Source organism: Phyllostomus hastatus, unplaced genomic scaffold, assembly GCF_019186645.2.
Source record: "Phyllostomus hastatus isolate PE091 unplaced genomic scaffold, TTU_PhHast_1.1 phas_contig_210, whole genome shotgun sequence".
Taxonomy (NCBI): Eukaryota; Metazoa; Chordata; class Mammalia; order Chiroptera; family Phyllostomidae; genus Phyllostomus; species Phyllostomus hastatus.
Genome location: NW_025333737.1, coordinates 14,560,705 through 14,575,025, shown reverse-complemented (window position 1 = coordinate 14,575,025; position 14,321 = coordinate 14,560,705). Strand labels below are relative to the sequence as shown.

General features: G+C 43.3%; 1 protein-coding gene across 1 annotated transcript; it reads left to right on the top strand.

Annotated features, from left to right (window-relative positions):
- The first annotated feature begins 4,886 nt into the window (after nt 1-4,886).
- LOC123817570 (translational activator of cytochrome c oxidase 1) lies at nt 4,887-13,280 on the top strand. Its single transcript, XM_045837304.1, has 5 exons — nt 4,887-5,373; nt 5,681-5,787; nt 9,518-9,645; nt 10,153-10,330; nt 10,683-13,280. The coding sequence occupies exons 1-5, from the start codon at nt 5,094-5,096 to the stop codon at nt 10,881-10,883; spliced, it is 894 nt and encodes a 297-aa protein (XP_045693260.1). The 5' UTR covers nt 4,887-5,093; the 3' UTR covers nt 10,884-13,280.
- Nucleotides 13,281-14,321: the final 1,041 nt, after the last annotated feature.

Genomic DNA, 14,321 nt, shown 5'->3' with positions numbered 1-14,321 from the left:
CCAAGTACCAGTCTCTAAATGCAAGAAAGAGCATGGTCATATTCAGAGAAGTACAAGTCAATGTGGGGTTTTCTATGGGAACTGGTAGGAAATGTGGCTAGAGAGGTAGGCAGGAGCCAGATCAGAATCTTTTGTACTTTGCAGGAAGATTAGACCTTCCTCCTGTATGAGACTGGAAATAGTACATAGAGGGAAGTCATGCTCAGAATTGCATTTTAGAAGCCAGGAAGAAAGTACCTTTGAGTGGGGGTGAGGGGGTGGAGACAGGCAATCAGTTCACCTATTAGAACAGTCAAAGTGAGAAAAAATAAAAGCCTGAACTAAGGAGCAGTGGGAAAGAATAGGTCACAGTTGAAAAGAATGAAGAGAGAGGATAATCAGGATTTGATGATCTTATGAGAGGATGACAAAGAAATGATAACTCCCAAATCCTGTGGATGTGGACACCAGGCTCTAATGGGACGATTAGAGTTTCCACGTCTAAGCCAGTTTCCCCAAAGTGGTGGGATGGAAAAGGAGTTCTGTCCCCACTGCTGTCCAAATTTTGTGAGTCCCAGATGAATGCTCCCCGTCCCCCATTTATTTTTACTGTTTGGCCATTTTAAGGGAGGAAAGAAAAGTGAATTATGATGGTTCAGTGAGCCAGGATTTAGGAGGTGTCTGCCATTCTGTTAGAAGAACAGAGCCAGGGGTGGCAGGGTGTCTGTGAAGGAGAAAGTATGTACCATGGGAGTTAAGTTTTTACTTGGCAAAACGAGCATCTGCTGGCTGTATTAGGACTGTGCTATATGGTCTGATAATGTGTATTTTTTTAGGAAATGCATGATTTCTGCTCTTCGTTTTTTAAGGGGAAAGCTGGGAGAGTAATACCGATTGTATTAATCTCAATAGACTGGGCTATGCTGCAGGAAAAAAAAACCCTCAGAGACGAAACACAACAAAAGTCTAGGGTTTTGCTTACATCAGCAATTTTCATCCGGTGAGCTGCAAGAATTTTTAAATGCAATACCTGACTATTTAATCAGGGGCACTGAGCTCTTTCCCCTTAGATTGGCAAATAAAAAAAAAGTTAACAGCCACCACAACAATAGCCATCCAGTGTGAATCAGAATTATACCTACTATTTTTTTGTCAGATTGGCAAAAAATACATTTTTTGGTTAGCTGCAGAATTTTAGTAGTTTACGTGTGCCATGAAGTGAAAGTGATTAAAAATTGCTGGCTTACATGAAGTCCTTTGGAAGTTGCACAGCTGGCCTCCGTTTGTAGCTGTGTCACCGAAAACATGTGGCCTCCATGGTCACATTGGAAGTGGGGGCGGGGTGTTTTTCAAGACAGTCTTGGAAGTATTTACTTGCTTCTGCCCATATCTGTCAAATTTAGCCATGGGATTCCAACATAACTGCAAGAAGATCAAGAACGTAGTCTTCCCATGTGCCTAGGAAGAGTAAAAAAGTGGTGAATCAATAGCAATGCATCTGCTACACCATCAAATTAGCAAACTATCTGGACTAATAACTAGTGTCACCTCACTTGTTTAGAGCTATCAGAATGGACAACATACACTCATATCGAACAGAATGATGCCTTCAGCCCACCTTTCACATCCAAGGCTCATTGGTAATGAATGACTTTGGTGATCCCGACAACCAGACCTCTACAGATTGTTCAGTCACCTGTGAATTTATCTTGAGACAGTAAATATTTGCTTAGACTGAGAAAGTAAAAAAATTATTCCCTGCCATTCATCACAGATAAACAAACACAGAAAAGTGGCTGCAAAGTTAACAGGAATCAATGTTTCTGCTAAGCACACTCTGCAAGTTAAAGTGTCACAATAATTCCCTTCTCTGAGAGACTACTTTTTTAATTCACCGAGAAACTTTGTTTTCTGAAATCATAAACTGTTAGAGAGTTTGCTGTTTGAAATTCTGTCAGCAAGAATGAAGCCTTACAGTCTTGCTTAAGAGAACCTGAGTCATTATGACAGAGAATCAGCTTGATCTCCAGCCCAGGTGTGCAGCTTCAGAGCAGGGGTTTCTGAACACAACCTTCTACATCTAACTTTGTAGTTTCCAAGGAAACAACCCTGGGTCCGCCTCACAGACTAGAGCTGATGTTGATCCTCTTTTCCTGTAGCTCTGTGTTCCTTTGAACCTATCAAGCTTTATTTTATTCAAATTTCACTCAACCTGCACCCTTCCCCATTATTCTATAATTACTATCTTTTCCTTTGGTAAGACACCCTACCTCCCTCTGGTGTGGTTACCCTTATTATAGTGAAATCTGCCTGACTTTGTTGGACTGTAGGTTTGCCCTGATGGACTTAGGCTGATTGGGCCAGGGCAATTGCTTTGCTTTGGCCTCCATATTTATTTGTGATTATACACTCCTTTAATTAGAAATCTGCTACTCAAAGTACCATATTAAACTATATATTTTCCTATTTTATTGAAATATAATTCACACATTGTATTAGTTTAAGGTATATGATATATTTTTAAATTACAAAAAGTAATACTATCTATGAATAGCTAGTAAGCACATAAAAAGATGCTCAACATCATTAGTCATTGTAGAAACACAAATCAAAACCAGAGTGAGATACCACTTTATGCCCACTAGGATGACAACAACTATAATCAAAAAGTGTTGGCAAGGATGTGGAGAAAATGGAAATCTCATACATTGCTAATGGGAATGTAAAATGATGCAACCATTTTAGGTAATGGTCTGTTAGTTCCTCAAAAGGTTAAATGTAGAGTTACCATATGACCCATCAACTCTATTTCTAGCTATATACCCAAGAAAAATGGAAACATAGGCCCACACAAAAACTTGGACATGCATGGTCATAACAGCATTATTTATGATGTTAGTCAAAAGGTGGAAACAACCCAAACGTCCATCACTTGATAGATAAATAAAATGTAGTATATTCATACAATGGAATATTATTTGGTAATAAAAATGAATGAAGTACCAATGCTTGCTACAACATGGATGAACCCTGAAAACATTATGCTAAGTGAAAGAAGCCAGTCATAAAGGACCACATATTTTATGATTCCACTCATATGAAATGTCAAGAATAGGCAAACCCATTGAAACAGAAATAAATTGGTGATTGCCTAGGACTTGGGAAATTGGGGGAAATAGGGAGTGCCTGCTTATGGGTACAGGATTTCTTTCTGGAGTCACTAAAATGTAAAATTGTGATGGCTGTACAACTCTATAAATACACTAAAAATGTTGTACACTTAAATTGGCAACTTGTGTATGTGAATTACATGTTAAAGTAATTATTTAAAAAGAACTGTTCTGAGCACAGGGGTACAGTCCTGCTCTCAAATAATTTAATGTAGTAGAGACAGACAAATATTTTGATATAAAAAAGGTAAGACTTGCAATGAAGGGTTATGTGAGCACAGAGAGTAGGACATCTGAGTCTAGCTGGAGAATTTGGAGATGTTTTTTCCTCTGGTGGGAAATAATGCCTGAGCCAAATCTTGAAGGAAGAATAAAAATTAGCCAGATGAGCTGGGTGGAGCACCGATCAGTAAAGACACAGGTTTGTGCTAAATACAGGAATTGGGAGAAGTACGAGGAGCGATCTGGTGTTTCTAATCTGCAAAGTACAAGGAAGAGAGTGCTGAGCCCAAGTAGCTTGAATAATAAATAGTAATAAAATAATTCATAAATGAACTGTTAGTTACAGCTTAGAATTTAAAAAGTAGACTCTTTACCCAGGAAATGGCAGCTGAACTGGGTCTTGAGGCAAAAATCTTGAGAGAGAGAGAGAGAGAGAGAGAGGTGAAGAGGTGATAAAGAACTTGTATTCAGAATACATTGAGTAATTCCCTCCAACCAGAGTATAATGTCAGGACATGAAGAACAAAAAATGAGTAGACCTGAGATTATGGAGTTTCTTATATAATCATAACTAATGTAAAATCTATGCCCATGTGCTTTGCATCTATTATCCCATTTAGTCCTCAGAAGGCCATTCTACAGGCAAGGAAACTGAAATCTAGGAAAATAAAGAAACGTGCCCATTGGTACACTAGTAAGGGAAACAACAGGTTGTTACACCCAGTCTAACTCCAGAGGCCAGAGGCTTAAACTTCACAGTGTCCTGCTCTTTTAGTAACAGATCCGTCCTTTCTATGTAATGGTATGGGGAGCCACTAGAAAGTTTCTCAGCAGTTGCCACTTTGTTTCTTCTCTATCTTCCCCTCCTAATGGCCTCAATTTTCTCTTTGGGGAGGGCAGAAAGAAAATGGGGAGGGGAATTTGGCTCCAGAAGCCTCTTCTGATCATCCTCCTTCTCCAGAATGGTCTGTGTCTCAATCCGTCTCTTGCATTTAGAGGGCTTCAACACTATGATCGCTCTGCTATTTAGATAAGACTTTATTATTTCAAAGCTCCAAGGGCTCATTTTGTGTTTTTTAACCTTTCTATATTGGTAAAGCAAGTACTAGCAGCCTTATTTACAAATAGCCAAGAGGAAGTTCAGGGAGATTAAATGATTAGGCAAATCATATCTCTGGGCGGCGATTTATTTTCTTGACGATGAGGTTGTTGAAGCACATACTTCTTTGCAACAAAAAAAATAGCATTCTGGACCTACCCCGAGTTGGCTAGCAATTCAGAAGCAAAATCAGTTTTATAACCTAGATGTATCTCTACTAGATCATTGTGGGAAATGAAGTCCTGCGTTCTCCAGGGAACCGGGAGTGACTGAGTCTGGGATCGCTTCATGTCCCAGCGCCTTTGAGCCGGGGCAACGGGGGCGCAAGTACGTGTAGAGTGGCGGAACGGGTTTTAAGAGCAGTGGGGACGTGTTTTTAGTATGGACCGGAAAAAGGAAGTGTGCTACACCACCTACAGGACCCACTCCTGGCTGCCGCAGGGACGGCGGCGAGTCCTTCGAGTTTGGGTCGTTCCCCGCGGGTCTGAGCCTTTGAGTCACGGGTGACAGGTGGACGCGACCGCAGGCTTCTGACCCGTTTGTTCCGGCGGCGAACGGGACGGGCCGACTTTGGCCGCTGCCCTTTCTCAGCTCCTGCTGACCTTGACCCAGGGTTGCAGCCGATGGCGGCTTGGGCTGTTGTCAGCCAGAGCAGGACCGCTGCACCATACTTGAGGGTAGTAGGCCCTGGAGTCTGGGCAGCTCTTCCGTGCGTCTCCCCAGGCACCCAGCCTGACTCCCCGGCCTGTAGCCCTGCTCTGGCCCGGACGCTGCACCTCACGACGGCTGTCCCCGCCGGGCACAACAAGTGGTCCAAAGTCCGACACATCAAGGGTCCCAAGGACACTGAGAGGAGTCGCATCTTCTCCAAGCTTTGTTTGAGCATCCGCCTAGCGGTTAGAGGTGAGAACCTGTCACACACCGCTGATCCCCGCTGCCCTCTCTGTGCCCCAAGGGCTCATTTGTCTCGTTTGCTTCCGGGAGCTGGGCCAGGGCGCACCCGGATCCTCGGCCCTTCATTTCCTGAAGACAGAGCGAGTTAAAAACTTTTCCAAAATATCTCTCCCCCATATCCCATACAAACATTGGATAAAGTGTTCTAAACTAACCCTGAACAAAGTGGTGACTTGCCACTCTTTAGGGTAATGAGGGGGTGTGGGTCCGGAAATAATGAAATGAGATGATTTTGCTCACTCTTTTCCTATCTCAGAAGGAGGCCCCAACCCTGAGCTCAACAGCCAACTGGCCCACATCTTAGAGGTGTGTCGGCAAAAGCACATGCCCAAGTCAACCATTGAGGCGTCGCTGAAAATGGAGGTGGGTCCTTAATTTGACCTACTTGGTATTGATCAGAGTCCCTACAGGGTCCATGTCTCAAAGGCCACCAAACACTCCTTAAATTCCCAGAGAGAAGGGTAGCAATGTGGTTGACATCTTCAATCCACAGCCTGTTGGTGGCTTTTCTTGGCAATTGGTCATAGGATCACAAGCAAGCGTAGGATGAATAGACAACCACAGAGCCTAGGACTGCTCAGCTGAGTTGTGAGGAGATGAAGTAGAAGGAATGTGGGGAAAGCTCTGATGTTAGATTGAGGAGTGTTTGTTTTTCTGGTATTTATACCCAAAAGAGAAAAACCAGTAGAAAGAGAGATGGTTCATATGATAGTGATAGAGCCCAGGTGAGGGGACACTTCTTCCTCTAGGATAATTAGAAAGGATCTGAGAGATAATGATCTTTTTAAAATTATATTTTATTGATTATGCTATTAGAGTTGCCCCAATTTTCCCTCTTTGCCCCTCTCCACCCAGCACCCTGCACTCCCTCTGGCAATCCGCCCACCATTGTTCACGTCCATGGGTCATGTGTGTAAGTTCTTTGGCTACTCTGTTTCCTATACTGTACTTTACATCCCCATGGCTATTCTCTAACTACCGATTTGTATTTCCTAATCCCCTCACCTCCTCACCCATTCTCCCCCTACCCGCTCCCATCTGGCAACCTTCCAGTAACTAACTTCTTTTGTTTTTAAGAGCCTCTCTTTATTGTTTTTAATCTGTGGCCTTTTAATAATGATGTGTCTTAGAGTGACTTCTTTGCATCCATCTTGTTAGGGATTCTCTGCACTTCCTGGACTTGCATGTCTATTTCTTTCACCAAATTAGGGAAGTGTTCTTTCACTGTTTTTTTCAAATAGGTTTCCAATTTCTTGCTCTTTGTCTTCTTCCAGCACCTCTATGTTGGGCCTCTTGAAGTTGTCCCAGAGGCTGTTGGTACTATCCTCATTTTAGGGGATTCTTTTTTCTTCTTGTTCTGATTGGTTGTTTTTTGCTTCCTTGTATTCCAAATCATTGATTTGATTCTCAGCTTCATCCACTTTACAACTGTTTCCCTAGAAATTTTTCTTTATTTCATTTAGTGTTTCCTTTGTTTCTTTTTTTAATCTTATTTATTTTTAGACAGAGGGGAAGGGAGAAAGAGAGGGAGAGAAACCTAAATGTATGGTTGCCTCTCACATGCCCCGCACTGGGGACCTGGCTGGAAACCCAGGCATTTGCCCTGACTGGGAATCGAACCAGTGAACCTTTGGTTCGCAGGCCGGCGCTCAATCTTCTGAGCCACACCAACCAGAGCTATCCTTAGTTCCTGACTGGGTCTTTTTTATGCTGCCGAGGTCCTCACTGAATTCCTTGAGCATCCTTATAAACAGTGCTTTGAATTCTACATTTGATGGATTGTTTATCTCCATTTTGTTCAGCTCTTTTTCTGGAGTTTTGATCTGTTCTTTCATTTGGGCCATGTTTCTTTGTCTCCTCGTTTTGGCAACCTCCCTGTGTTTGTTTCCATGCATTAGGTAGAGCTGCTTTGACTCTGTGTCTTGGTAGCATAACCTAATGTAGTAGGTGTCCTGTAGAGTCTAGTGGAACAGCCTCCCCTATCACCCAAGCTGTGTACTCGAGGTGTGCCCTTTGTGTGGTCTGAATACACTCTCGTCTTGTAGTTGAGCTTTGGTTACTGTTGGCAGATCAGTAGGAGGGATTTACCCAGGCCAGTCAGCTGCAAGGGCTGGCTGTGACCATTGACCACCAGCTTCCACCCTCAGTGGAGGATCAGCTGTGCAGGGATAGTATGGTGGTGCTCCGACCTGGTCTATAGCTGTTCACTGGATATACAAGCTCTGGAGTTTTCTGAGTGATGCAGGCCAAGGTCAGCCCCCACCTGCGTTCTGCCCGGGGGGGGGGGCCTGCACGAGCTATAAAGCAATCTGAGATGGCTGGTACTTGTGCTGGGCTTGGAGATTACCAGGCAAAGCCAAACTGTGAATCTAGGTTGGCTGCTGCTAGTGCCAGGCTTGGGACCACTTAGCAGGAGGTACAGGGGCTGGGGGCTTACTGAGGCCAGCTGTTGATTGTTTGATAGGATTTAGGAAGTTGTGAAGCATGAGCCAAGACCAGCCATTCATATCTTGGGTGGGCCCGTAGGTTGGGTGGGATGGAGTCTCAGTAGATCTCCAGGGCAGGGCAAACAGTGTTAGCTGGGTTGATGGAGTCTCAGATATTGCACCTGTATGCCAGTTCTGTGGTTCTATTGCGGGAGGGTTCAGATAGGGGACAATGGCTCCCTTTCTGTCCCCCACCTCCCACCTTGATGCCTGACACTTCAGTTGCTCTCTATCCCACTGGTGCCTTTCAAGCTGGTACACTGGTGCTGGAGCTCAGAGGGAGTGAGTTTGAGTGGGTTCGTGTGTGGGTTCTTCAGGTGCAACTGCTTGAGACTCCAGAAGTTTCTTCCACTGACTCAATCCCCGCTAGGTGTTGCAGCCAGAAGTTATGGGGACTTATCTTCCTGGCCCTGGAACTCTGGGCTGGGGTCCTGGTGTGGGGCTGGGGCTCTTTGCTCCCAATATATCCTTCCCAAATTTTTACCCACCATATGCAGATGTGGGACCAGCCCATTCAACATCTCCACCCCTCCTACCAGTCTGGATGTGGTTTCTTTAATTCTGTAGTGGTCAGACTTCTATTCAATTTGATTTTTGATGGTTCTGCATGATGGTTGTTCTATGTTTTAGTTGTAATTTTGATGTGGTTGTGTGAGGATGTGAGCCATATTTACCTATGCCTCCATCTTGACTGGAAGTCTCGAAGTAATAGTCATCTTAATAACTAATAGTTGAGTATTTACTCCAGGTCAAGCACTTTCGTAAGAAATCTGTATGTGTTATCTCACTGAGTCCTCTGAACAATCTTAAGTGGAAATTTAGACACAGAAAAATTAAACGACTTGACCAAGTCACACAGAAAATGACAGAATTGAAAATAGACAGTCAGACTCCAGAGCTTATACACTGTCATACATACTGCCTTCATGTTGGCTGTGGTGTACATAAGGTGGTGGAGTCAGAGGATTTTCCCACACCTGGTAGTCTTTTATTTCTTTCGTGAAAGAGGAAGGGAGAAGTTATCAGCTGAGAGTTCCTGGGAGGCAGCAGGCAGGATACTTAGAAAAAGTGGTAAAGATCGGATGCCTGGGCAAGGTGTTATGGGAGGTCCAGATGAGATTGGTCATTGTCGTTTTTGACTGTTTGCATTTTTGACTGTTTGCTATTTTCAATGACCCTTATAAAAAGGCATAGGTATGCAATTTTGTGCAGCAGTACTCAGCAGCCCAGGGGTAGGAGCACAGGTGGATTTCATAAGGGTTAGGGTATAGGAGGATGAGTCTTAGTGGAAGTGATGGGTGGGGTAGGTGTAGAATTTGGCTGGGGAGGGGAGGAACAAAGCTGGGAGATGGCTAATTGTTCAGGGACCAGAGAAACAGATTCCCTTCCAAGTTAAGGGGTAGTAGTACTTCCAGTTACCTTAAAAGTTGATCCCATGGGCCCCCTGTCAGAGGGTAGGAACAAAAATAAAGACTTGAGACCTTAGGCTCCAACCCAAAGAGCCCATCCCATGAAGTCAGCTTTATGGCGGTGGTGCCTGTGGTTCTGGGCTGGCATGCAGAAGGGGAATTGGGAGGCTCCAAAATGTGCTTGTGTTGTTTTTACAGAAAACCAAGGGCATTTATTTGTTGTATGAGGGTCGAGGCCCCGGTGGCTCTTCTCTGCTCATTGAGGCATTATCCAACAGTGGCTCCAAGTGCCATTCGGACATCAAACATATCCTGAACAAAAATGGGTAGGTATGTGGGAAAAATGGAGAGGGATGGACCCTTTAGTTTCTAATTCTGTGAAAGGAAAGTACTGTTCTTTCTGGTGCAGGTTCAAATTTTACACACACTTCAACCTCAGCAGAATCTAAATGGGAAAATTTACCCTCCCTTAATGTGTTCTGCAGTAGGCAGGATCCAAGACTTCTTTGTAAGTGTAGAAGGGGCTCTTTTGTCCCATTATCCTGTCTAGGTCTTCAAATGTACCACGAGGACTGGAATCTAAGTGGCATAGGAACTGATGTGCAAAGTCTTTGTATCCTCCGAACTTAAATCAGGACAGAAAATAGAGGTTGCAGATATATTTGGATTTGTCCCTTGCCCAGTGGTAGCTGCATCTTCTCCTTCTGGAAAAGAGCTGCTCTGTGTCTGTATATATCCCGGAGGCTGAGTAGGAAAGAGACAGTGCTGTGCAGTGTGGTGTGGAGGCTGAGTGTCTGAAGGCGTTTGTTCTGGCCTCTTTCCTTTCCCATCAGAGGAATGATGGCTGAAGGAGCTCGCCACTCCTTTGACAGAAAAGGGGTGATCGTGGTTGGAGTAGAGGACAGAGAGAAGAAAGAAGTGAACTTAGAGCGCGCCCTGGAGCTGGCAATTGAAGCAGGAGCTGAGGATGTCAAGGAAACTGAAGACGAAGAGGAAAAAAGCATTTTTAAAGTGAGTACGGAGTCATAGTGTTTGGTGGACTTCTGAGAGGGCACTAATAGATGCATTAAGGCATGTCTCTCTGTTTCCTGCACCTGGGGTACAAGTGAGATGAAAGAGTTCATATATTACACAAACATTTATTAAGTGAATACTGGGTAGGACTTACTCTACTAAGGACTATAAGAAGGATTCAAAACAATCAAAAAGGATATCTCTGCCAGTGAAGAGCTTAAACCCAGTGATATATTATAGCAGTTCCTTATTTTGTAATAATTATGTATAATTATGGTTTGTACTATTATGACCAACTTTGTCCTATTACCTCCTGGCTCCTCATCACCTGACTTTGCTTTGTCCCTAGTTTATTTGTGATGCCTCTTCACTGCATCAAGTGAGGAAGAAGCTGGACTCCCTGGGCTTGTGTCCTGTGTCCTGTACACTAGAGTTCATCCCCAACACAATGGTGCAGCTGCATGACCCTGACCTGGAGCAGGCGGCCCATCTCATCCAGGCTCTCGGTAACCATGAGGACGTGATCCAGGTCTATGACAACATTGAGTAACCAGACTGTACGTGCCCTCTGGCTCCTTCCTAGGCAACTGGCAGCTTGTTCCAGAGCACAGGCTTCTGCAGTGTCTGCTAAGACTGAAGCAGGTCAGGGGCCTAGCAGGTTCAGATGCATAAGACCTGCAGCTTTGTAGGCACAGGAATCCCCATACTTCTCTGGGGCCTCTTTGTCAGCTCTGTGGGTGTGTCAGAGCCCTCCTGGATGAGTCCCCTCACTCCCTTCTGGATGCAGAGTGGGGCTAGTCAGCTGGCCAGACCGATCTCAGGAAGTTGGTCCTTTCTGGGGATGGTAGGTTCCAGTGAGGGCCCATGTACTAGAAACTCTTAAGTAATAACAGTGGGTTGCTACATTGTTGTATGGCTTTTGAGTTTTCCTGCATTTGTGTCAAGCTGTTGTGACCTTCTTGACTTCCTTTCAAGAATATAAGCCTAGTTCCACTAGTCCAATTCCAGGACTGTTTTTTTGATTGACTATAGAAATGTAGCTCTGTCCAAGTACTCTGTGCTTTAATGCTGGTCTAATGGCCTAAACCTGCCATTGATTCATGCAACAGATATTTATCAAACACCAGGAATTGTACCAGGAACTACTTATCAAGAGCACTAGCTGTTCAAGTGGTGCCCTGTGTTAAATCCTACTCTAAGGCACAGGACCTCAGGTGGAAGACACAGGACTGCTCTCTTCTGGAGCTGTCCCAGGGCAGTGCAAGCTGCTGTGCATACATCCTTGTTCTCTTTGTGTGGCCTCTGTGTCCTTCTGCTGCCAGGGAGCTTAAGGCTCTGGCCCAACAGGAAATCAAGTGCCAATGATAAGAGACTCCCAGGCTCTGCTTTGCCTGGGTTCCTGTGTTTTTTGAGATTTGTCAGAGTGGACCAGTCAGCAGATCAGACTACTCTGAGAAAAGGCCACATCAAGCTGGTGTTGAAAGCTGCTTGGTTTCCAGAACGCCCAGCCCTAGCTCCTCTTCATCCCTGATTCCAGATGATGGGGTACTAGGAACTGGAGAGGAAATGAGAACAGAAGAGTGAAAGCTGGCCAGGTGGAAAATAGGGCCTTTGGTGCCTTTTGCTTCTAAGAATCACTTCTGGGTTTAGAGAGACCAGGAGTGCCAACCACCTGTGCTGGAGTCCATCAAGCATATCAGGCCTGCAGTGGCTTTTTGATCTCTGCTATTCAGGTACTTCTAAGTTATTTAAGCCATTTCTGAGTTGAGAGTAATTTTCCTGAAGAAGCCTCATGTAAATAAGGATGGAAAAGAACTAAAGCCAGATTAGTTATAAGTGATAACTTCAGTTTCTAGGAAACACATTACTAATTACATGATAACTTAAAACAACTGGAGAGTGAAGGCTAGGGGGAGAAAAACCAGTGAAATAATCCATGAGTATTCCAAAGTATATGCTCTTACATATACCTCATTTCATAATCATGATATTAACTAAGATTCTTTAGTTTTTATAGGAGATAACTCACCCAAATATCTAAATAGCAATCATTAAAATAGGGCAATTTAAAGTTTGAATGCAGCTTCATAATTTATAAGATACTTTCATATTTTATTTATTTTTCACAACAAACCTAGGAAATAGTTAGATCATGTTATGCACAAATGACCTCACACCAAGCAGGTAAGAATAGGTCTAATACTACATCTTGTATTGATAGACATTGTTTTTCAAAATAACTGTTTTGTAAATGTTGAATATAAATTAATTTGGAGGACTGTGGTCATTTCTGAACTAAGGAAGCCCAGTCTGAAGGGAATTTGCCTACACATGTGGAATAGTCCTCTGACAGAATTTGTTCATGGATTTTTGTGTAACCAATTTTCTTAATCAAGGTATACTATATGACTCTGCACTGACCCCTGGTGGTGCCTTACAGTCTTGCCTGCAGTTAATATGGGAAAGGCAGAAATGAAATCTTAACTTGGACCTGTTCTGCCTCTAGATCTGGTAAAGAGATCTGTACCCTTAGGTACATACATAGGTTAGTTAAATAACTATTAACTGAATACTTACATAGAGAGGGTATGAGTTATTCTGCTACTAGATATTATTTTTCAAAGAATATTTTGTCAAAACATTTATAATATTAAGTGGAAAACAAAGATGGAAAACTATGTATTGTATAGTCCAAATTTTAAAATATGCATCATACCATAAAAAAAAATATCTTTTTAAAAATGACTAAAAGGAATTGTACCAAAATGTCAACTGCTTATCTCTGTATGGTGATGTGATAACTGAGTTTTATTTTCTATAATCATGTATTTTATCAGGGGAAACATGTTTTTTCATTTTATTTATTTATTTTTAGAGAGAGGAGAAGGGAGGGAGGAAGAGGGAGAGAAACAGCAATGTGAGAGGGGAACATCAGCTGGTTGCCTCTCGTACTGGGACCAAACCCACAACCCAGGCATGTACCCTGACTGGCAATGGAACCAGCGACCTTTAGCTTTGTGGGATAATGCCCAACCATTTGAGCCACACTAGTCAGGACCAAGGGAAATGTTTTTTTAAAAAGAAAACTAGTCACGTTATTGTCTAACTAGGGAGATACCATGTGACAAGGGTTAGGGTTAGGTATACCTTAAAGTCAAAAGAATGGGATCTGGTCCTGGCCTGCCTTTGCCTTGGTTTTGGTCATTGTCTTAGCAATACAAAATCACTGAGCACCTGGTAGCTGGCTTGGGTTCATTTTCAGGTGTCCTCTCAGTGGGTAGAGGTATCTGTGATGGATGCTATTCACAGCCTTGACTCTCACAAGGTAGGAGCTGCCTGCTGGCTCTGCCAGAGGTGCTGGCTGAATTGAACAGGAACAGTGAAGGCCCTGCCTCCAGCCCACTATGGAGTTTCAACTATGTGCTTGAGTTACTTTCTTTTCTGCCTCTGAAACAGCATAACAGTCAGTAAAACTTCAAACTCTAAAAGACCCCCAATTTTAGACTTTTGTTTGAGTTCTTAGGGACTGCTCTGGAGACATTCTGTGAAGGCAAATGAGCCAGTAGGTCTGGCAAAACAGTGTTTTGGTAGATACCACACTAGTCTGGACTGAAATCACTTTCTTTCTCTTTTTCTTTTAAATTTTTACTTATTGATTTTAGAGGGAGAGGAGGAGGGGAAGAGAAACATTGATTTGTTGTTCCACTTATTTATGCATTCATTGGTTAATTCTTTTATGTGCCCTGACTGGGGAGTGAACCCTCAACCTTGGTGTACTGGGACAGCAAACAAATCAACTGAGCTATGTGGCCAGGGCAAATGAAATCACTTTCTCTCTTTATTCTGTCCCCAGGAAGTGACTGGGATAGCAGTTTTTGCTTTTTCTTCTTTTTTTGTTTTTTTTTTTGTCTCCGACAGAAGGGTAACATGTATTATTTTTTAAAGAGTCAAACCATATCGAAATGTGTAACAATAAAGGTCCCATCTA